Source organism: Pipistrellus hanaki (genome assembly GCF_964339955.1).
Source record: "Pipistrellus hanaki genome assembly, chromosome: 5".
Taxonomy (NCBI): Eukaryota; Metazoa; Chordata; class Mammalia; order Chiroptera; family Vespertilionidae; genus Pipistrellus; species Pipistrellus hanaki.
The window spans coordinates 85,451,779-85,475,109 of record NC_140507.1 but is presented as its reverse complement, the minus strand read 5'-3'; the positions used below and the strand labels follow the sequence as shown (position 1 = coordinate 85,475,109).

General features: G+C 50.0%; 1 protein-coding gene across 3 annotated transcripts in view; it reads right to left on the bottom strand.

The window, feature by feature from the left end:
• Positions 1-14,652: 14,652 nt before the first annotated feature.
• The window catches only part of SLC25A37 (solute carrier family 25 member 37), a 42,054-nt gene continuing 33,375 nt past the window's right edge, over positions 14,653-23,331 (bottom strand). Inside the window, exons 2-4 of one of the 3 annotated variants that reach the window (XM_084884461.1) lie at positions 20,828-21,056; positions 18,313-18,369; positions 14,653-16,113 (exon numbers count right to left, since the gene is read on the bottom strand). In XM_084884461.1, the coding sequence (XP_084740587.1) occupies positions 15,593-16,113; positions 18,313-18,369; positions 20,828-21,056 (807 nt within the window). In that variant the 3' untranslated portion in view covers positions 14,653-15,592. The other 2 variants (XM_084884462.1, XM_084884463.1) reach the window with 2 other exon arrangements.

The following is a 23,331-nucleotide window of genomic DNA, read 5'->3' as shown; positions in this document are numbered from 1 at the left end:
GGTGCTCTGCCCGCCCGTTTGCACATCCTGGTCACCTTTCCCCAGGCCTCACTTTCCCGAGCTGTTTCAGGGTCAGTAGTCTTTCAAAAAAAATCAGACAGCTCTGCTTTCGCCCCTCCTAGCGAGGTGTTCCTCCTTTGCTCAGTAGCTTCCTGAAAACACAAGGGGTGCCAATCTCATGGTTACCAGTCACGGAGCCTAATAAATGCTTAGGGAGTTCCCTACGAAGCAAGCCCCTTCCACACACTGAAGTCTGCGTTTGTAAAGGCGCTAATCCTCCGGTCCCATCTCACACGCACACACACACACACACACACACATGCATGCATTTGCCAGTTTCTCCAGCTACTAACACCTCACTGTACAGGGCGGGCTTTTGTCTGGGGAGCAGGGCAGGAGTCACGCTCCTGGTTCCTGCAATCGCCTGGGCTGGGCGGCAGGGATCCCAGGAGGCATGACTGGAACTGGGTGCTGGAGAGCAAAGCCACTGCTGGGAGCTCTGATCTCCTGGCAGGGAGTGTCCTCTTCTTTCTTCTCTCTGGGCTCAGCTGCCTCTGCTCTCGCTCCCAGCTCCGCCCAGCGGCTGGCACAGAAGAGGGCGGTGCCATAATTCAACACAAGGGGGGTAGACTTGGAAAAGCGTGCTTTTAGTGAATAAGGAGAAATATACTGAGTGGTCAGATTATTATGATCTCTGAATGCATAATAATCTGGCCTATATATATATATGAGGCCCAGTGCATGAATTCATGCATGGGTAAGTCCGGCCAGCCTGGCCAGGGGGAGGGGACATGGGTGGTTGGCCAGCCTGCCTGCTGGTCAAACTCCCCTGGTCGAGGGGACAATTTGCATATCGGCCTTTTATTATATAGGATATACACCAAGTGGCCAGAGTATTATGCGTTCAGAGATCATCATAATCTGGCCACTCAGTGTAGATTGCAATATGAATGTCCTCTCACATTGCCCAAATGCACCTTTACTCTGGAGTTCTCACTTCCGCTGGGAGGGACCCATTAACACTGCTAAATGTGCAAAGGCAAGAGTCAGTCAGATTGAAATGATTAACTGACAAGCCTAAGAGTGTCACCAGTAAGGAAGAGCCACAGCACCGGCTCAGTCCCTCCCTCCTTCTCCCGGAGCGCTCGCTGCGCTACCTGGCCTGCCTGCAGGAGGAACTGCAGGTCAGCGGATTGATGATAACTAGCCCAGACCTGCCTCCTTCGGCAGGCCCAGCGGCTCAGCCTCGAGGACTCCACAAAGGCACCAGCCCCAGAAGCAGAACTGCCGAAGGACTGCACAGGTCCGAGTCCCTACACCTTCCTCCTGCATCAAATAACAAGTGTTCCATTTACCCACACCCATTAGGCCTCCTGCTCAGAACTGCGGGCTGCCCCCACTCCCATGCGGGCAGAACACGCTCTGGAGCTGCCCCCACGAGGCCAGGGTGGGCCATCGGAGGGTTACCTTCTCCAAAGGCTCAGGAACCTCCCACACGGAGGTCCTTCTCCAGCATCACCCCTCAGTGTCACCTCCCCGCCTGAGCAAGAGCCAGGAAGAGGGCCTCAAACCCACCAGGCACACTCCTGGGCAGTGCCCTACCTGAACAGGAGACGGGGTATCTGGCCACGCAGGCCTGCCCCATGGGTTATGATTGCCCCCCCCGGGGGGGGGGTACTTTCAGGTCACACCTGACACAGCCCAGTGGCCTCCTTCAGCTTCAGAGAAAGCCCCGACGAAGCAAGGGCTGTTGCTTTGATGAAACGTGCACGCGTGTGCGCGCACCCACACACACACGCACACACACACACACACACACACGCACGCACGCACACGCACACACACGAATCGCAAGGCTGGGCTGTGAGCACCTGTGTGCTTTCTCTGTGCAAGAGACTCTAAGCTCCTTCAGGGCAAAGATCACAAAAGAAGGGGAACAAAGCAGTGCCAATGGTTTTCATTGCAGCTTAGCATGATTTTGCCTAAAACCTTGAGCTCCTCTGCTCTGTGTTGTTTTAACTTGATGGCATTGCATCCACCCCTTCCCCCGACGCTCTCGTTGAAAACGAAAACCCTCAGACCATTTACATGGCAAACACATCAGATGAGGAAATAAGCCCCAAAAAACACACACTGTGTCCCTTTGCCTGTCACATCCCTGGGCTGCAACAATAGAAGTATGAGCGGGGAAATCTTACTCTTGTCCAGTGGGTCCTTCAGCAAGCAGGGCCTCACCTCTCTGAGCCCCCACTCCCCAGCCTAGAAAGCAGAGACAGTAACTGTGCTGGCATCACAGGGCCATCTGAGCATAAACATGCCGGAGTTTGAAAGGATGCTTGGTAAACAGGAAAAAGCTGTTCAGACACCAGCCATGATCACAGCAGGCCTGGCTATGGCTGCCTCGCCTGGTGTGCCCAGACAGACAGATCGCTCCCTTCTCTAACGTCCAGCTTAGGTTTTACACCTCCTAAGGGCACGTCCCCGTATTGTCCTGTATTGCTATTTACACAGACACCACGTGTCTTTTCTGCGGTCCCCCACTGACCGCAGCGCCTTGCATGTTGCATTGCTACAGTTCACCAAGGTGGTTCTCAACGTCTCCCTGGAGAAACCACGGGCTCCTGGGCTCAACACTCAGGGCCCGGCATGGCTGAGACCTGGCTGTACCAGCGCTGACCTGCTGCCCTCCCTCTCAGCCCCCTGGCCTGCTCACACTGCTCCCCGCACCCTCTGAGTGCTGCCCCCCACCTTGCAACACGCTCCCAGTTAGACTTTCTCCGTTTAGTGTCAGCTTCACTCCACTCTCCTATGACACCCTTCACAGGCCCCTTCCCACAGGCATCCCATAAGCAGTGCAGGTCCTCAGAGTCTGCGAGTGCCGGCCAGCACTGTGCACGGTGCAGGGGCCACAATGGTGAGCCTATCAGAGCTGACCCCCTCCCTCAGAGAACTAGGCTCTTCCTGGTAATAATGATCTGGAACGCAGACAGTTTGCCATGTGAGTGTTTCCTTTATTTCACCCACATGCCTTGGCCAGACGCAGCTCGAAAGCTAAATCTTCGAGTGAGGCTCTTTGCACCTGCCCACTCACAAGCAAAATGGCACGTGGCATGTAAGAAGCTTATGTCAAAATAGTGTATGCCTCCTCTCTTGGCTGTAGGACAAAAAGAAAATACGTGAGGAAAGATCCAAAACTATGAAAGATGTTCAACAAAACGATCAACTTAAACATTAAAAGTGCACAACCACATGCACCTTGATGACTGACAGGCACAAGAGGTTTAGTTTAAGAAGGCTCTTAGACCAACACAAGTTAATGCACGTTATTCTGGAAACGTCTCCATTTGAGAAGAACAATCTGGTGCAATAAGGATCCAGAAGCTGAGGCAGACGTGGGTTTCCAGTTTGAAGGGTGAGAGAGGAAGTGTGCGGCTTGTGTATTAATGAAAATCAGATGCCACCTTGTGGCCAGAAGTAGAAATGCAGGAATTTAGCTAGGCAAAAGAATTCATTGCTCTGGGAATCAATCACAGAATAACCTTCCACAAAATCCATGCTCCAGCCCAGCGGGGACAGTGTATTTCCACATTTACCCTCAAAACACTTATTTTCTCTAACCTATGATGTCCTTACAGACATAATCCGTGACACAAACCGCCTAAAGCCTGCCTTCTCTAATCCATAGGCTAGGCTATCACCTCACCCTAAATCCAGTGCTGATTATTAACCTCTGAAAAACTCTCTGGAAAAAAATAACTTTTTTGTTAATCCTCACCTGAGGATATTTTTTCCCATCGATTTTTAGAGTGGATAGAAGGGAGAAAGGGAGAAGGAGAGAGAAAGAGAGGAAAATATCAATATGAAAGACACATTGCTTGGTTGATCCCTGATCAGGGCCGGGGATCAAACCACAACCCAGGCACGTACCTGGACTGGGAATTGACCCATGACCCTTCGGTACATGGGGTGATGCTCTCACTACTGCGCCACACCAGCCATGGAGACGGCATCACAGATATTTTCAAAGATATTAGGTGAAACACAATTTCTTTACATAAGCACAGAAATTTTTAGAGACAAGCGAATGATGAAAGTTGTCTATATTAAGTCATTTAAAATATTTTATAATTTGTAATATTTACACTTTCTGATGGTCTATAAATTAAACATTTCTATTTTATGATGTTTTAAAGCTGTTTGCATTTTGAGAGTACTGGAAAGCTCAGAATTTCCCTCAGACTAAGACGTACTCAACAGAAAAGGTCAATGTAAACATAACCATGCCTTACTGCAGGTATTGTCTGTTTGGGTTGACAGGTGACAAATACACGTCCCAAGATTCATACTTTCAGCTGAAAGCAACCCGGTGAGTCAACGTTGCAGCGAATCCTCTCCCTCTTCCTGATTGTGTCTGTGTAAAATGCGGAATAAAATGATGTGAACATGTTCACAAAGCACGGGCCTTCCCAAGGTTTTAATGGGTGCAGCTTTGTGGTGAGCATTCGCTATAATGAAAGTCCTGGACAACAGAAACCCCTGAGGACCCGGGCAAGGTCCAAATTTCAACAGCCTGGGGCCCAAGACTGAAAGCACCAGCAGCCCCCTGGGAGCTTCAGACCTAAAGGGTGGCAGCTTCTTGCGGTTCTTCCTTATTCTCTAGTACAACGAGTCATCGTAAACATAGTTTAATTTGTGAGCATAATAATGACGCTCTGTGGTCAGTTCACAATCTTTAGGCAGGGCACAGGGTCTGAGGGACAATTGCCCTGTATGACTCCCTCTCGGGTGTCCCCTAAAGCTCATGACATGAGTAAAACCTGAGAAAGAGGGTCCCTTTAATGGTACTGAGTAGGCAATTCTACAGGGAGGAGCAGCCTGGCCGGCGGGGCTCAGTGGTTGGGCATCCTCGAAATATGGTAGCAATCATACTTGGGTAAAAACTGCTGTTTGAATTTTAAACCTGCTAAGGCAGTTTTCCTGTGCCAGGGACCATAACCTTTGGAGATTAACCACTGAGTTCTGCTTCTGCAAGATAGGGCCACATTCCAACGACCCTGCAGGCTGCCCCCAGTTTTTAGAATATAGTCTTTAGGATTTAGAATTTAGAACAAAGGAAAATTCCTGTGGTTTGAACTGTTGCAGAGTTCCCGAGCAGTCGGACGGTGCAGGGGGAGAGTTTGGAGAGAATTGCTTTGTTCATCGTGCGATGGGCTTAGGGAGGATGAGTTCAAATTCTAAGCAAGGTTACAGGCAGAACTTCCTTTTTTTTTTTTTTTAATTAAAGAGCCAGCCCTATGTGCACTTAGTGGTTATCTCGATGCTGGCCTTGAAAATAATAGTTCTATCCAATTGAAAAAGTGCACCTGGCATGGTATTGAGACTGTGGGCATATTTGGTTTCTGGCCTACAAGGTCAGGCAGCTAAGTTTATCTTCATCATTCTTCAAACGAGCTAAAGCAACATTTTATCTAGGAAGAACAGCAGAAAATTCCAAACAACAGTTTGTTGCAAAATAGGGGTTTTCCTTCTCAGAACCTTTAAAAAGAACTACCTTCCCCTGAAACGGTGTAGTTGTGTGGAGTCTGCCTGTATGTGGTGCTCTTGTGGCTGTCCTGGCCAGATATTTCAATAAATCTTTGCCTGCTTTTTTTTAATAAATGATCAGCCTCTGGTGGTCTTATTTTGAACCCAGGGTTCAACCCCACAACACTCCTATGAAGCAGGAGGTCATGATTCAATTCCCAGTCAGGCCACATGCCCAGGCTGTGGGCTCGATCCCCAGTGGGGGGGAGGGGGGGGTGCAGGAAGCATTGATGTTTCTATCTCTCTTTCCCCCTCCCTCCCTCTTTCTGAAATCAATATATATATATATATATATTTTAAATAATGTTTTGAATGGAAAGACTGGACCAAATCTTAAGCCTTCACACAAAATGGAGCTTGAGGTTGTAAGGCTTGTAGTGTCCCAGTGTAAGGTAACCAAAAGCATGTCTTGCTTTTTTACTGTTATGATTGGTCGGATCCAACTGTCTATGTCCAAGAGATTATTTTGACATTAACTTAGATAAACAACAACCTCTGTGTATTGATGCTATCTTGAATTTTCACCTTGGCCTCTATAACAATTCTTTTAAGATCAGCAAGTTTCTGAACTCTGCAAAGCATACCTCTGTGAATACCAACACAAGGACCAGCTTTTTGTAGTTGGTTTAGTGGTAGTTTTTCTCTGGTCCACATAACCCACTGAGCACACAGTGGATAAGTCAGCGTGCCCAGGGGCTGGGGCATTAGCCCTGCAGGCCACAAGCTGGTTGGGCAATCCTGAATGGTTTTGGGCATATCTCTTCATCTCTCTGGTTTAAGGTTTCCTCATCTGTGAGTGCCCCACATTGGGCTGCCAGTTGCCAGTGTCCCTCCATGTCCTGTGTGGTTCAGGGTGCAGGTTCAGGGTTAGAGCTCTGGAGGAGGCCACACACAAATGAAAGAGACTAGAAAATATTAATATGGAAATATAGGGGCCAGGCGGAAGCCTAACTCAAAGGGAAGGACTCCACCCCACTCTGGCCTTGCTATTCTTTTTATTAAGACTGTGGGATACACCCATAGCCTTTAGGCAGGCAATTCCAAGGATAGCCCATCAGCAAGGATTTACATAAAACTAAAAGGTGGAAGTTGCTTTAGCTACTATTGTCTCAACTAAACAGTGGGTGGTTGGCTCTGACCTTTCAGAGCTTCAAGGTTGACCAGCCTTCGGGTTCCTGGTCCACACCTCTCTGCTAGTGAGGACAATGGGCGGCTTCCAACACTCATCTGTAAAGCGAAAGGGTTGGGCCAGAGGGCCTGTGCTAGTCCTTGGAACCCCCAGGATAACTCCTATCCAGTCTCAGTCAGTCACTAAGGCAGCTGCACATGCTTTGTACCTGAGGTTAGGGAGAGGATCTTCACAACCTTTCAGCCTGCCCGCCACAAAGAATCACTCACTGTGCTTCACTCACTTCCTAAACAACTCTATAAATCTATACAGGCAGTTCTCCGGTTACATGGGACTCACCATACATCATTTCATGATGACATCATCATTCCCATTTATTTATTTTTAAAAAGCTTCATCATTTTGATGTATGTACATATGAGCTTTATGTTTTTTATTATTTATTTGCCACAAGTGAAGGTCAGGAATTGTTTATCTTTCTTTTAATTTGGTTTTTTGTTTGTTTGGGTTTTTGTTTGTTTGTTTGTTTGTTTGTTTGTTTTTTACTGTTTCACTTCATTACTGCTGTGTATGTGCTTCCTGTGAGTAACATAGGTGCTTATGTAGGTAAATTCTGACTCACAGTGAAAATCCTGTTAATTACGTCACACCGTAGGAACGAATCTCCGATGTAACCTGAGGAATTACTGTATATAAAAGCCTAAGCAACCATTATGACAGGTTGACCATTTGCTATGACATGCACTGACCACCAGGGGGGAAGATGCCACAAGAGCTGCCCCTGATGGTCAGTACGCCCCCACAGCCAACCTCCCATGGCTGGCTAACCTTCCCTGGTCCCTCCCCCAGGCTGGCCAGCCCCCATCAGCCTTGATCAGGGCTGGCCGGCCAACCTCCTACAGTCCCTCCTCCTGATGGGCCCTGATCCCTGGCCAGGCGAGGGACCCCACCCCTGCACAAATTCATGCACTGGGCCTCTAGTAAAATATAAAACTCCAGGAGGTTGATTGAGGAAAATTATGGATATGAGTGGATTTCTCACCCTTTTAATAGGTTTGTAGTTGCTACATCTCTGCCTAAATTTGGAATGAGACCTGTTGTCCTGGGTTGAAATCAGGCCCAGCACAATGCCTGAAAGAAAACCGGCCAGACTGAGTGCCTGAAGCTGGGAGGTGTGATGGCAACAAGGCCCTTACTTTCAGGGTGATCACCTGTGGCTTTTCTGTGTCACTTTTAATAGGAGAGTCTATATGCCTAAGCTATAAATATGGCTTATTTTTAAGAACAGTTTTTGGTTCACAGTAACATTGAGAGGAGGTACAGAGAGTTTCCACCTCCCCCACCCAAGCATAGGTTCCCCCATTATCACATCCCCCACCAGAGTGGTACACTTGTTATAACTGATGAACACAACATTATCACCTAGCATCCATAGTTTACATCAGGGTTCACTGTGTAATACATTTTATTATGTGAGTGAGTGACCTGTGTCCAGCATCCTAGAACCATGCAGGGCAGTTTCGTTGGCCCCCAAACCCTCGGTGCTCCCTTTCCTTGATTGTATCTATTGCACCCATGTGTCTATATCTATTCATCCCTCCCTCTGACTCCTGGCAACCATGGTTTGATTTGCTCTCTCCAGAGTTCTGACTTTTCCGGAATGCCACATAGACAGAATCATACTGTATGGAGCCTATTAGATTGGCTTCTTTCATGTAGTAATATGCATTTAAAGTTCCTCTCTGCTTTTCATGGCTTGCGAGCTCATCTCCTCTTAGTGCTGAGATACACTGAGTGGCCAGATTATTATGATCTCTGAACGCATAATAATCTGGCCACTCAGTGTATATTCTATATAATAAAAGGCTAACATGCAAATAACTCCCCTCGACCAGGAGTTCCACCAGCAGTCGGGCTGGCCAACCACTCATGTCCCCTCCCCATGGCCAGGCTGGCTGGACCCACCCATGCACGAATTCATGGCCCAGCGAAGCACTGATGAGGTGGTCACACACACACACACACACACACACACACACACCGAATGGCCAGATTGTTATGCGTTCAGAGATCATAATAATCTGGCCACTCAGTGTATATCCCACTGTCTGGATGTCCCACAGTTTATGTACCCACTTGCCTATGAAAGACATCTTGGTAGCTTCCAATTTTGGCGACTATGAGTAAAGCTTCTATAAACATAGTTTTCAACTCCTCTGGGTTGAAAGGCATGTGGTCACTGGATCATAGGATGAGAACATGTTGGTGTTGTAAGAAAACGTCAAATTGTCTCCCGGAGTGGCTGCACCATTTCTATTCCACCGGCCATGAGAGCCAGCTCCCGCCGCTCCACGTCCTCGCCGGCGCTTGTGGTGTGATGATCCGGGTTGGGGCCATTCTAGTAAGTGTGGAGTGACATCTCATTCTTTCAGTTTGTGTTATCCTGGTGACATATGATGTGGAGCATCTTTCCATGGGCTTATCTGCCATCTGTGCATCTTCTGGGAGAGGCATCTGGGAAGGCCTTTGGCCAATCTCAAAATCAGATTATTTTCTTCTTGCTGAGTTTTAATGGTTCTTTGTATATTTTGAATAATAGTCCTGTATATGCTAGGGGCTTTGTGAAAAAAAAAAAAAAAATATATATATATATATATATATATATATATACATATATATATGTATATATGATAAGCCCGGTCTGTGGCTTATCTTTTCCTTCCCATGACAGTGTCCTTTGTAGAGCAGAAATTATTTGTTTTAATGAAGTCCAGCTAATCAATTATTTCTTCCATAGATCATGCCTTTGATGTCGTATCTACAAAGTCATTCATCGCCAAAACCAAGATTGGCCATCCAGATTTCATCCATTGTTATCTTCTAGTTTTATAGTTTTGCATTTTACATTTAGGCTGTGATCCATTTAGACTTTATTTTGGTGAAGGGGGTAAGGTTAGTGTCTAGATTATTTGACATGTGGATGTCCAATTGTTCCAGCACCGTTGTATTGCTGTTAATTTCCCCCCTTCAGATTCGTTAATATTTGCTTCCTGTATTTTGGTGTTCCTATGTTAGGTGCTTATGTATTTATGATTGAAACCTTTACCATCATGTACTGCCTTTCTTTATCTTTTATCACAGTCTGTTTTAAAGTCTATTTTTTTTTCTGATACCAGCCTTCTTTTCTTTTACATTTTCATAGGATCTTTTCCTCCCTTCACTTTCATACTGTTGCTCTTTTATTCTGTCACTCGTGGAACTAAATTGGGCACTGGCTTAGGTAGGGAAGCCTATTCCCAAATTCGATGGACAATGAGGAGCCCTTAAATATTTTGAGCCAGTGAGCAACATGGTAAGCCCCTGGAAGCTTACGGGCAGGAGTCTGGGGTTGGGTGTGTGTTTTGGGGGGGGAGGTGGGGAGAGACAGAAGTGGAGATCTGGGTGATCTCAAGCAGGCACCTAGACATTTAGATGGGAGCCCAGGAGAGAAGATGGAGTGCTACATCCACGTCTAGGAATCATCTTTCCAGTGGAAGCTGTGAGGACAGATCAGCACCAAGAGGTGGGATGACAGCAGGTACAAGGGCGGGACCTTCCCAAGCAGCCGCCCTGCGGTGACCAGGAAGGAAATGCAGCTGGTGGGGGGAGCCAAAGGGAGTCCCCATGGGCAGCCTGGAGGGCAGAGAAATGGAAACCAAGGAAGAGAGCAAGAGCGGGAGCTCCCAGGCTGCACCTGCCCAGAAAGAATGAGGACTAGGGGGGACAAGGGGCGGGGATTAGGGTCTGCAGACAAGGCACCACCTGCCACGCCTCCCAGCCAGCCTGCTGTCATCCCGCCCTACCCTCAGGCCCCCGCCAATCCATGCTGACCCCACCTCTGCACTCATTGGTTGCACTTAATCTGTTCCAGTGTCCCTTGCCTTTCCCCTAGTCATCCTTCTTCTGGACAATCCCGCTGTGACACCGAACACCTGGCTTCCTCTGCATCCCTCTCCACTCCGCCCTGTCTGCTCTGCCAGACGGCCTTCCTGAAGCTGAGCCCCAGTCAGGACGTCCTCTGCAGGGAGGCCCCAGGGACTCCCCGTTGCCTATTGGTCAAACTCCTGTGAGGGCAGCCCAGCTTTCACCTCAGCTCCTCACCATCACCGAGACAAGTCTCCTTTCCCTGGGCGCAGGACTAGCCCAGCTCTACCGCCTCCCAGTGGTCGTCTCTCTCTCGTGCAATACTGGCTTCCAAAGAGCCCTGATGCTGGCACTTGTCTATTTCAGGGTATAGATGCCCACGTTTGCTGGTTTCCTGACAGCAGCACGTGACTGGATGCGAAGCTGGGGAGGGATGCGGACTGGCCGCTCCAGGGGCTGTGCAGGCATGGCTCCAGCCCGCCACTGGTGGGACAGAGCCACGAACGGATGGGCAAGCATGTCAACAGGATCACGTCACTGGTCTACTTCTGATAAAGACTAACTGGAACTTAAGAAAACACAATCCGCCCGGAGGTTTGATGGGAAGGGCTGGGCCTCCGAGAACTCTCCAGGAGCTCTATGCCCACGTGGAGTCTCTCTGGTTCTAACTTCCCTTCCCTGAACTTCCCTTTCCCATGGCTAAACACCCCTCCATCGTGGCCCATACACCAGGTGTGCCCGTGGCTTGCCAGGTCTGCATGCACTGGGTTGCATCCCTTGCTTTTTCCCCTTGGTGAGGAAACACCTTGTGAACACTAAGTTTCAGCTGGCACTTCCATGGTATCCATGGCATCTTGGTGGGCGAGGTTTGATTGCCTCAAGGAAGTCTGGTCTTCCCAGATGGCCTTGTGTCTGGCCACAGGCCTGGGAGGGGGAGAACCCCACCTTACACTTGCCTCTTTCCCCACAACGCCGGCCCCTCGCCCGGCTCACGGGAGGCCCTGAGTTTGGTGGCAGACTGACTCCGTGGGGCAGGCGGGGACCACATGCTGAATGCATCCACATTCGCTGGGAGCAGGCGGGCCCTCCCACATCTGCCCCCCCCCACCCTCCCACCCCCCTACAGAAGCAGCTGCAAGCCCCGAGTCAGCTTTGAGAAGCACAAGCTTGGTCTTTGGTAACTGCCAGGTGGGAAGTGTAGCTCCAGCCTTCCTCACCCTCCGATCGGCCCCCGTCCCACCTCCGGGCACCTGGCCATGGGTGCCGAGGCCCTCCGTGAAGTGGGTGCTCCGGCCTCCAGAACACATGAAGAATTGAGAGTCATCCTGGCTTCCCCGAGGGGTCTGAGACGCCCCCAGCCCCTGCCCCACTCTCCCCAGAAAAGGGTCGGTTCTCTGGTGTTTGCGGTGACCTTTAGAAAGTGTGTGTGGATCCGGCCACCCCTGGGCCTTCCACACAGAGGGACTCAGACCCTCCCGAGGCGTCATCGGTGTGCATGTGAGAGGAACGGGCATGAGCATTCTGTGCACCGGGGCCTGTCACACTCATGCTCCCACACGAGAACAGCTGCTGCCCTCCCTGCAGGGTGACCTCGGGCTGGCCGCCAGGACACTCTGCTTCCTTCTGGACAAAAGGGTGGAAAGGGACCTTTCCGTCAGCACCACAGGCCCCGGTCCTTGGTGCACGAGACTGGCATGGGCATGCCCCACAGGTGCGTCTCTGCTCTCCACCCGCGTTCCTCACCCTCAGGATTCCCACACCGAGCCCACAGCACTTCAAACACCAAGGCTTTATTCATCTCTGGCTCCAGCGTTACAGCGGCAGCAGCACATCAGAACCACCACCTCTCCCCCACCCCCAGCCCCCGCCACATGAACACACGTGTCTCCCCTTCAAACTGCGGGCGACGATTGAGGCAGAAACACCACCCTTATAACATTCACTGTGTGTCTGGCCGGCAGGAAGCAGCAGTGCCTTTGCCTTTAACAGGCACAATCGTCCTTAAATAAAGTTACTGGAGATGCAGCTTCATGGCACAGGGATGGGAATAAGACATCAGCATTTAAAAAATAAGAAAAAAGAAAGAGAAACCATACAAAAGGATGTGGGCCAGGAAAGAGCTAGATTTAATCCAGAATTTAAAAAATATAGCCATGGACTGGATTGAAAAAAAAAAAATCAGTTTTATTAAAAAAAACAACTGATGATGAGCAAGTGGGTGACTCTCCAATCACATCTGACACGCACATGCACACACGCGCTCAGAGGTGTGCATTGCACTCAGGAGGCTCTGGCTGCCTGCAGAGGTCACTCCGACGACGCTACCCACCCAGGGCACGCCAGCTGTGCCGAGTGGCCGTCCCTGGGGCGGGAGGACTCTCTCCTAGTCACTGCTTCACAACCACAAAGTCACAACCAACAAAGGGACCACAGTCGGCACAAGGCAACAGCGCAAACTTTGGAGCTCAGGACGAGCAGGGAAGGGGGGCAATCAATTCCCACAAAAATAAGCGATCACTGGCATTTGTTTAGTGCTCATGCAGCCCCAGGGAGACCCGCTGGGGATGGCAGGGCAGGTGGCTTCATCCCCACATCTATGCCATCCACTGCACCGTGGGGCTCAGACCCCCCACCTGAGCCCAGAGCTCTGCACGCCACCCCCTCCTTCTGCTTCTGGCCTCGCCCACTCTAGAGGGTTTCCCCAGAGAAGCCAGCAGCCTCTTCTCTGAATAACAGCAAACACCAAAGCCTGCAAGAAGTAAGCAACATGGTGCAACAAGGTGGCGAGTCTAAGTGGACCAAAGGGGTGGTTGGGTAATTATTTCAGAATTCGATGTTTTTTCCATTCACAGAATTCAACCCAAACACAGGACGTGTTTAGAGTCGTAAACACTTGCCATAGCAACATGGTCTCCAAGGGCTTTTGCACGCCAGTGGGGGCAGATGCTGGCGGGAAGTGGTGTCCCCGGGGGGTGAACCCATGAGCTGGGACAGGCCAGCAGCTGACCTTCACCCAGGGGGATGGCCCAGCTCACAGGCACAGTCATCTGAGACTCCCCACACAAGCAGGATCCCAAGATGAAAACTGTCCCAGTGCCACTTGGCTTCTTCCCAGGAAGTTATAGGAGCCAGGTCTGAGCCTCAGTGCACAGCTCAGCACTGACTGCCTGAGGCCAAGGGCCAAGGGCCAAGGGCCAAGGCTGGACCAGGCCTGCAGGAATGAAGCACACTGTGCTCTGCTCCTTTAAGAAAAAAGAAAGAAAAAAAAAAAGCCGGGCTCTGAAAGGAGGCCATTAGGTCATCCCTTGAAAGTCTGGCAGCCAATGGAAAGCTGTGGCCAGAGGAACAAGCCAGCCCTCTCTCCGTGATAGCCTGGCTCAGACTCACCATCTCAGAGAACCAGGGCGTTAGGCCCATGTTCTCCACTGATGAGGACCAATGGGGGCTGAGCGAGGCTCCAGAGGCACCCTGATCTGTGCATGAGGTCTGGGCCCGGCTGGAGGGCCTGCCGCCTGTCACTGCGGGGAGAGGCAAATACCATGTACTTGCTATGTGTTTTCAAATCCCTAACCCTGCCCAGGGAAACAGGTCAGGAGATTTAGCCAAAGCACACACAAACAGGAACTCCTGAGGCGCCTGGGTAAGAAGTTGGATGTGGAAAGAAGTCCTAGGAAATGGCAGGACTGATGCCAGCCAGTAGCCAGACGCTGGCATTTCACGGGCTTCCATTTTCCCGAGCATGTTCTGTCCCCGGGAAGGAGATGGTCTCGCAGGCGTGAGCCTCGTCATTCCAATCCTGCTGGGGCCATGTCCTTCCGGGTGACCCAGCATGTATGTGTGTGCCCACAGCAGAAGAGAATGTCTCAGGCCCAGGTCTCTGGTCCCAGAATTTTAAGGAAAGACAAAGGCTAAAGGCACATGAAGGTAACTGAATGAATGAAAGAAGAAAAAAAAAGTAGCTGTGAGATCCATAGTGTTTGTTGGTGTGGTTTTTTTTTTCCAATGTACCTTCCCCCCAAACTCCATAAAAAGAGAAATTCAAAAATATAAACATATTTATTATTTTACATTCAAGTGAAACTCCCATTTGGGGGCTCAACGCAACTTTAGGCCACATTTAGCAATTTATTACTTTGGTGCCTTTTCCCCTGACCCAGTGGTCGGCAAACTCATTAGTCAACAGAGCCAAATATCAACAGTGCAACGACTGAAATTACTTTTGAGAGACCAATTTTTTTAAACTTAAACTACATAGGTAGGTACATTGTTATTAACTTAATTAAGGTCCTCCTAAGCTGGCCTTTGCTAAAAACTCAAGGGCCAAAGAGCCGCAGGTGGCTCTCGAGCCACAGTTTGCCGACCATAGCCCTAACCCAATGGAAGACTTCAGCCCTCTCTTTTTTTAAAATCAGCTTTGCATCCCTAGCTGTCACACTTATCCGTACACACACAGGCACACACACACACACACACACACACACACACACAAATCCAAAACCTCTACGTAGAAAAATAAAGAATAAAACATTATCCATCCATTTGATACTGTGTCCTAGAACTTTTATATACATAATGTGCTCTTTTCGCTCTCATGGTTCTCAGCCATGCACACTTTCTCCCCCTCTGCGTGACCTATGACCCCAGGGGGGGCAGGCGGGCGGGGCCTGCCACGGGGAGGCGGGAGAGCTACACCCCTCTTAGGGGAGGACAGCGAAAGCCACTTCTTGCTCTCCTTCCAAAGCCTTCCCCCCGCACCCCCTCCTACCACCTCGATAGGCCTCTGGTAGGTGGGCAGCCTCTGCTAGGCGGCTGTCCCATCCTCTCCTCTCTCCAAGGCGTCAGTCGGGGGAACGGAAGGCCACCCCTGAGAACTCCCTGCAAAAACAATCCCGCTGGGAGGGCGCGGGAAGGGGAGCAGGCAGGGAAAACCCTTTTAGAAATACAAGATTCTGGAGTCACGGCCCACAGCCCGCTGCTTTAGTAGGGAGCCCGACTCTCCAGCTTGTGCTTGGTGAGGAAGTACTTGAAGAACTCGTAGACCGACCAGGAGATGGCAGTGGAGGGCATCTGGTAGATGACGCGGGCCTGCATGCCCTTGAAGTAGCCGGGCAGGCCGTTGAGCCGGTACACCGTCCGGAAGGCGTTGGCCATGCCCGTGAGCCGGCCGCTGACGTTGGCCAGGTTGAGGGCCATGTTCTCCTGAGTGTTGAGGAGGGTCTTGCAGACGTCCAGGGGGGTGGTGGCGGCCGCGGCCAGGGCCCCGGCCAGCCCGCCGGAGACGATGTGGGACTGTGGGTTGTAGCCCCGGTGGGGGTTGAGCTGCTCCTGCAGGAACTCGTAGGTGATGAAGTGGATGGACTGGAAGGGAACGTTCATGGTCAGCTGCGTGGTGTAGCTCCGGTAGAAGGCCCGCGGGCCCTCGGTCCTCCAGACTGAGCGGATGCAGCCGAGGGCCGACAGGTGCGGCGAGTTGTACATCTGCATGCGCTGTTTCACAACTGCAGGTGGGCACGGTGGAACAGCAGGGCACGGTGGAACCACAGGGCACGGTGGAACCGCAGGCAGGGGGCAGTGGGTTGGTTTGGCCCCACCCCGGGTCAGAGTGCAATGGGAAGCCAGGCCATAAAGAAAAACAAGCAAGTTTAGACACGCTGGCAACGGGTCAGAGCACGCACACGCAGCCCCAGCCGGAGACCACAGAGGGCCAGCTCCAGGCTGGCCCCGCTCCCACCCCAAATCTGAATCCTGCCCCTGTCCCTCCTGTCCTCCCCTCCTGGACACGTGTCCCCTCTTTCCTTTCCTGGTCTGTCTGCCTATCTGTCTGTGTCATTAGCTTCTGTGTCACAGTGCTCTGGGGAGACGCTAAAATTATGCCAGCCCACTTCACTGACAAACTCCAGGGAAGACCCCTGCTTTGTTCATACAAAAGTAACGGTGGGTCAGGGGCCACGAGGCAGATGAGGGCCACAGTGGTCCCTCGTGGGAGTTGGAGCCATCCCCACCCACTGCCCAAGTGAACACACAGTATTTTTTTTTTTTTTTTTAAAGGAATGAAGTCTGTCAGTCAACACGATGTCAAGAAGAGGTGGGGGTGGACACTGGATTTCTGCTCCTTTGAGAAGCAAACACAGTTCTCACCTGGTGGGTATGCGCTAACTGGTCACTGGCCAGGCCCCCTTATGAATCGCCTTAAACTCGCACACAGAGAAACCCGCCTCCCAGTCGGGCCCGTCACGTCCCTGACGGACAGAACAAGTCCCCCGTGTGCTGGGGCCTGGGAGGCAGCTGATTACAAATAAGACATTTTAACCTTAGGAAACAAACTTGTCAGCCAAGATCTAAAATGTGGACAGTTTTGCCTCTAAGTCTCCCTCTGGAAAGGGGTCGTTTTCTGGGGGAGAGGTGGAGGGGGGCCCTCCTCTCACAGAGCCTAACCCGGCAGGAGCAGGCCCAGCACCAGCTCCTCGGGCTCAGACAGTGGGCGAGCCACTGGGACACAGGAAAAGCCCCGGGGGGGAGTCTGCACCGCCGGGAGCTGTTCCTCAGTGCTCCCCAAACCCACAGGTAACGTGGGAGGAGACAGCTAAACAAAACGGCCAGATGTTCGCTTAGGAATAGAGCAATGCCGACGGGGATTCAGAATATGCTCATCTCTACTCATGTTTGAAATGTTCCATGATGATTTCAACTTCCTTTTACAAAAAGCAAATTGAGCCCTAGCTGGTTTGGCTCCGTGTATAGCGCATCGGCCTGTGGACTCAAGGGTCCTGGGTTCGATTCCCATCATGGGCACATGCCTGGGTTGTGGGCTCAGTCCCAGAAGGGCAGCCAATCAATGATTCCTTCTCATCATTGATGTTTCTCTCTCTCTCTCTTCCTTTCCCTTCCTTTCTGAAATTAAAAAAAAACAAACACACATTTAAAAAAAAAAAAGCAAATTGAACATAAGCCTCCATGAACTGTCTTTGACATGTGTGTCCCCCCCAAATGTGTCTAAGGCTGAGAAAGGTTGACAAGGGCCAGAGGTGTGTGTGTATATGTGTGTGTGTACCACGATTTCAGACTAGTGCAAAAGATTCACCAGGAGGGCGTGTGAAAACACATTCCCTGCCCCATCTCTGCCCACCCCCAACCCAGGTTCTGATTGAGTAGACCCGGGTGGGATCTAAAAATGTGCCTTTCTGCCGAAACCGGTTTGGCTCAGTGGTAGAGCGTCGGTTTGCGGACTGAAAGGTCCCAGGTTCGATTCCGGTCAAGGGCATGTACATTGGTTGCGGGCACATCCCCGGTAGGGGGTGTGCAGGAGGCAGCTGGTCGATGTTTCTCTCTCATCGACGTTTCTAGCTCTCTCTCTCCCTTCCTCTCTGTAAAAAAGAAATCAATAAAATATATTTTAAAAAAAATTTTTTTAAATGTGCCTTTCTAATATGCTCCCAGGAGATGCTGGTGGCTACTAGTCCCCAGATCACACCCTGAATAACTCTGCTTAAGAGAACAGGAATACCAGAAGCTCAAATACTAGTGCCCCTTCTTGAGCCCTTTAATAAAATGTGGTTTAAAAAAAAAAAAAAAAAGTCTGTTGCTTATTCTGCCTGCGGACCAGGAGTTCTCTTGCCAGACCTTCCGTCCCCCACCCCCGCCACCGCCGTTCCTGCCCTCTGACCTCCCCCTGCCGCCCCCTGGGCCGGGAACATTACCTTCTGCCGGGTTCATCACTGCATCGTGGAGCAGGGTGGCCATACTCCCAGCTATGCCTGCAAAACAAACTCCAGAAAATTACCCTCTGGGACCGGGCGCTCGGAGAAAGTTCCGGGACCTACAGTCAGACGGAACCCTGGGCACAGCTTCCTAAGCAGCAAATCCACTGCCAACTCCACCCAGGTGCGCGCCGACTCCTAAACCCTGAAGCAATCATGGACATACCAGAGGACAATGGGGACGGGAAGAGGCCCAGGTACCCACGTTTTCGTCTTGGGGAAACCTCATTTTCTCTCTGGCAGTCAACCCTGGGCAAAGGTTAGACCTGCTAACGCTGGATGGTACCCAGAAAACACACCGTGTGGCTTTTCCCAGTCTAGGTCTTAATGCTAGCGTGTCCCTCGCCTGGGTCTACCCCATGAACTCGCTCTGCACTTACACGGAGGCAATCAGAGGCAGTGACACCGTGCACACGGCTGAGAGGGAGAAAACACCGGGAAAGAAATCTTTAAGAAAATGTCTTGGTAAGACCTAGGCCAGTGGTCGGCAAACTCATTAATCCACAGAGCCAAATATCAACAGTACAACAGTTGACATTTCTTTGGAGAGCCACATTTTTTAAACTTAAACTTCTTCTAACGCCACTTCTTCAACATAGTAGACTCGCCCAGGTCGTGGTATTTTGTGGAAGAGCCACACTCAAGGGGCCAGAGAGCCGCATGTGGCTCGCAAGCCGCGGTTTGCCAACCACTGATCTAGGCACTACTAAGGCATGGGAAGAGGCCAGGAAGACCTGCACCTGGTAGCTGTTCAGGGCTAATTTGCCAAGACATGACTTGTCTAGGGCCAACCACCTGGCTTCAAACACCAGGAGTTTCAGCATCCTGGCTCAGGCCCGGGGTTTCCCTTTGGGATTTGGGTCTCTTCCCCCTGTGGCTCGCATGCCCGGTAATTAAGATGACTTCTGGAAGGTGAAAGGAACCAGGGACCCCAGGATAAGGCTCCAGCAGTATATATATCCATCCACCCCCTCCCTCCACACACACTGATGGCTCCCCAGAAAGGTCAAAGGGCAGTCAACCAGAGCACACACCACAGGGAAGCGGGCACAGCTGGCAGATCCTGGCCTACACTGGGCACCATTTGGCATAACTTGGCATCAACCAGGCACCAAACAGTGCAGTCAAGGGGTCCAGTGACCAAGGAGCTAAACCATTCATTACGTAAGGCAGTTTCAGCAAAAGGAGAGCCTCGAACTCAGGGATGGCCTCAGAGGAGGCTCTCAGTGACCATCTCAATAAATGCAATTCATGCCAGGTTTTTAAAAAGCAAAACAGCCGAAACTGGTTTGGCTCAGTGGATAGAGCGTCGGCCTGCAGACTGAAAGGTCCCGGGTTCGATTCCGGTCAAGGGCATGTACCTTGGTTGGGCACATCCCCAGTAGGAGGTGTGCAGGAGGCAGCTGACCGATGATTCTCTCTCATCGATGTTTCTAACTATCTCTCTCTCTTCCTCTCTGTAAAAAATCAATAAAATATATTTTTAAAAAATGAAAAGCAAAACAGATGTCTACACACCAGCCAGACGGAGCTATTACTACCAATTCGGCTGGCGGGAAGGACACTTTTGGGTTCTGCACAGAAAAGAGAAGGGAAAAAAGAAACTGTCGCTGGTCACCTCTACCTCTCCATTGTTGAACAATCCATTTTGTGAAAATGAGAGCACCGCACACTGCCATCCACAGCCCCGTTCCACACCCACAGAAACCAAAAAAGCCAAACCCCACAGGACAAGCAAACCCCCCCCCGCCCCCCCAACCCAGTGGGCTCAGGAAGGCACATCTAGGTAAGAGTTTCCCTCCCACCCAGCTCCCGAACAACAGAACCACTGCAGCCCTGGATCGCAGAGAGATGCAATGCAAACAAACAGAAGAGATTGGGGGTGACGTTCCCAAACCCCCAGGAGCTTAAGGCGGGAAGGCCGTCTGCAGCTGGAGCAAATCCTTTGTCAGCCATAAAACTTCTTGACCTTTTAAAGCTTAGTTACATCTTGACGTTGTAGAGACCTGTTGAACCAGTTTTTTTAAATAGTCTCAAAGAAGCTGTCCAGACAACTTTTTTTTTTTTTTTTTTTTTTTTGGAATCCAGCATTCAAAAGTTTTGTGTCTATTCAGGGTGGTTTTCCTAGATCTGATCATTAATGGCTTTTGAATGTGTAAAAAAAAACATGGAAAAAAAAAGACACAAAAACAAAAGGAAAAGTGAAAAACCCATACAATGAAAACGGAAACACCTCTGTCACCAATCTCCCCGGCCTTCAGAGAGCGAAGAAGGGGAACGGGGAAAAAGCATGTGTGTGTGCATGTGCATGTGTCTGGGGGTGTGTGCGCACACACACGCGGCGCTAGAGTTCTTTATTCATAAGCAAGCGTGGCGGAGACGAGGCATCAGGCTGCTGGGGGAAGGGTCTGTTGAGGACAGAACTTTCTAACTGCAGACAAACGCTTTCAAATACCATTGGCTATGTGGCTGTTTCCGTGGTGGTGGAAAACGGCATTTAAAGTCCTTTTCATTTTCTCATAGCAGGCAAAGTACATGGCGTGGGCCGGCCCCGCGCCCATGACCATCACGTTGATCCCCCGCAAGGGCCTCCAGAAGCCTTCAGTCCGGACGATTTTCTTGAGGGCTCCGTAGATGCTTGTGTACTGGGCTTTGGGGTCTGGATTCAAACTCTGCATCCGTGTCTGTGGGAGGGCAACAAGACAAGAAGAGAGGGGCGTTAGTGAGGCGGTAAAGAGGGACCCGGAGAGAGGGAGAGAAAACAGTCCATTTTCATCGTGTCACAGGATTCCTTGATGAAGAAAGCATGGTTCTCGCCTTCCTGGATTGCTCACTGCTCGTCTCTCCTCCCTCCCAGACACACGCACATTCACATGGATTCCATTATACCCAGCCATGGTGGTAAGGATGAGACACAGGATTTAGAGTAGGAAGGCCTGCCACTGGCAAGCTGTGTGACCTTTGATGTGTCCCTTAACCTCTCTGGGCCTTGAGAATACTTTATTAAAAAAAAAAAAAAAAAAAAAAAAAAAAGCCCTGGCCGGTGTGGCTCAGTTGGCTGAGCATCATCCTGTCATCCCATGCACGGAGAGGTCGCTGGATCAATTCCCCATCAGGGCACATGCCAGGGTTGCTCCCAGCTCGATCCCCAATAGGGAGTCAATTGATGTTTCTCTCTCATCAATGTTTCTCTCTCTGCCCCTCCCTTCCTCCCTCTCTAAAATAAATTTAAAAATATTATTTTTAAAACAGTCATATAAAGTACAGCATAGGAAACAGAGTCAATAATACTGTAATGACAGCCCAGCCGGCGTGGCTCAGTGGTTGAGTGTCAATCTATGAACGATTTGATTCCTGGTCAGGCACATGCCCAGTTGTGGGCTCAATCCCCAGTAGGGGTCATGCAGGAAGCAACTGATCAATAACTTTTCTCTCTCAACATTGATGTTTCTATACCTCTCTTCCTTTCCTCCCCTCGTTCTGAAATCAATAAAAATATATGCTTTAAATAATAATAATAATAATAATAATATTGTAATAACTACATAAGGTGTGAAGTGGGTACTAAAGTTATTAGGGGGATCAATTCATAAATTATATAATCACTACCTAATCACTACCCTGTATACCTGAAACTGATATCATATTGAATGCCAACTGCAATGATAAGTTAAAAACAAAACAGGGTTTTCATGACCATCACGTGAAACAATGCATGTGAAAATCCTCAATAAACTCAGAGACCTAGTGGCACATGAGAACTGGGTATTGCCCTGGCAGGCGTGGTTCGGTTGGGCATTCTCCCAGGCACCGAAAGGTCACTGGTTCGATTCCTGGTCAGAGCACATGCCTGGGTTGTGGGCTCGATCCCCAGGAGGGGCGTATAGGAGGCAGCCAATCGATGTTTTCCTTCTCTCTCTTCCCCTCTATCTAAAATCAATAAAAACATGTTTTTAAAGAAACTAAGTACCATTATTATTATCACCCTATTGTTCCCACTCCAGTTCTAGTCTTCTGTGTCTTCACTTATCTGAGACCTCCCTGTTCTGAAAGCTCCTGTCCAATCCCTACCACGAAATCTCCCTGGATTCCAGAGCCCGCCTGGCCTTTTTGCCACACACATTTTGCTGTAAACATCTTTGCCACAATCATTTTTACAGCACAGCTAATTGGCCACAAGGCAATTTTGCTGCAAAAAATAATAAAAGATTAAAGAGGGGCATAAAAAGGGACACAATGAAACATGAAAAATTAAAAGGACTTTATTGCACAAAATGAAAATAACCGTCTTCCACGTCTTCCAAGTTCATTTGCTTGTTGATTCGTCTCCTCGTAGAGCATCACACTTTTCCTCTTTCCGCCACAATTTCTTCCTTCGTTAAGAGAGGTCTGTTTCCAGCTAAAGAACCGGTGATGCCCTCGAAGACTGCTGTGAATCAGCAGCCACCTCCCTGGTATTTGCAGAGCTTGAATAACTGTTGGTGCTGATGGGTGTGAGGGCTGAGTGTGGCTCCCAAAGGATTTGTACACTGATGCGTGATCCTTTTCTATAACAGGATGAAATCTGGCTTCCCAGGCTGTTTTGTAATCTGCTTTCTACATACTTGTCATCATCCACTACTTTAAGGCCACCACGACTACTCGTCACCATACAGACCATTACAAGGGCTGAGATTACATGTAATACACAAAGGGGGGTAACTGTGAGAACTTGGTCCGTGGAGAAATGAAATCAAACTCACATCTAGGTTAAACACATGATGCCTGCCAAATTGTAAGCCAAACTACCAACTAGTCATTCTTTTTTATTTCTTTATTGATTAAGGTATCACATATTTGTCCTCATTCCCCCATTCCCATCCCAAACCCCTCCCCCACCCCCCTGTTGTCCGTGACCACTGGTTAGGCTGATATGCATGCATGCATGCAAGTCCTTTGGTTGATCTCTCCCCCTAACCC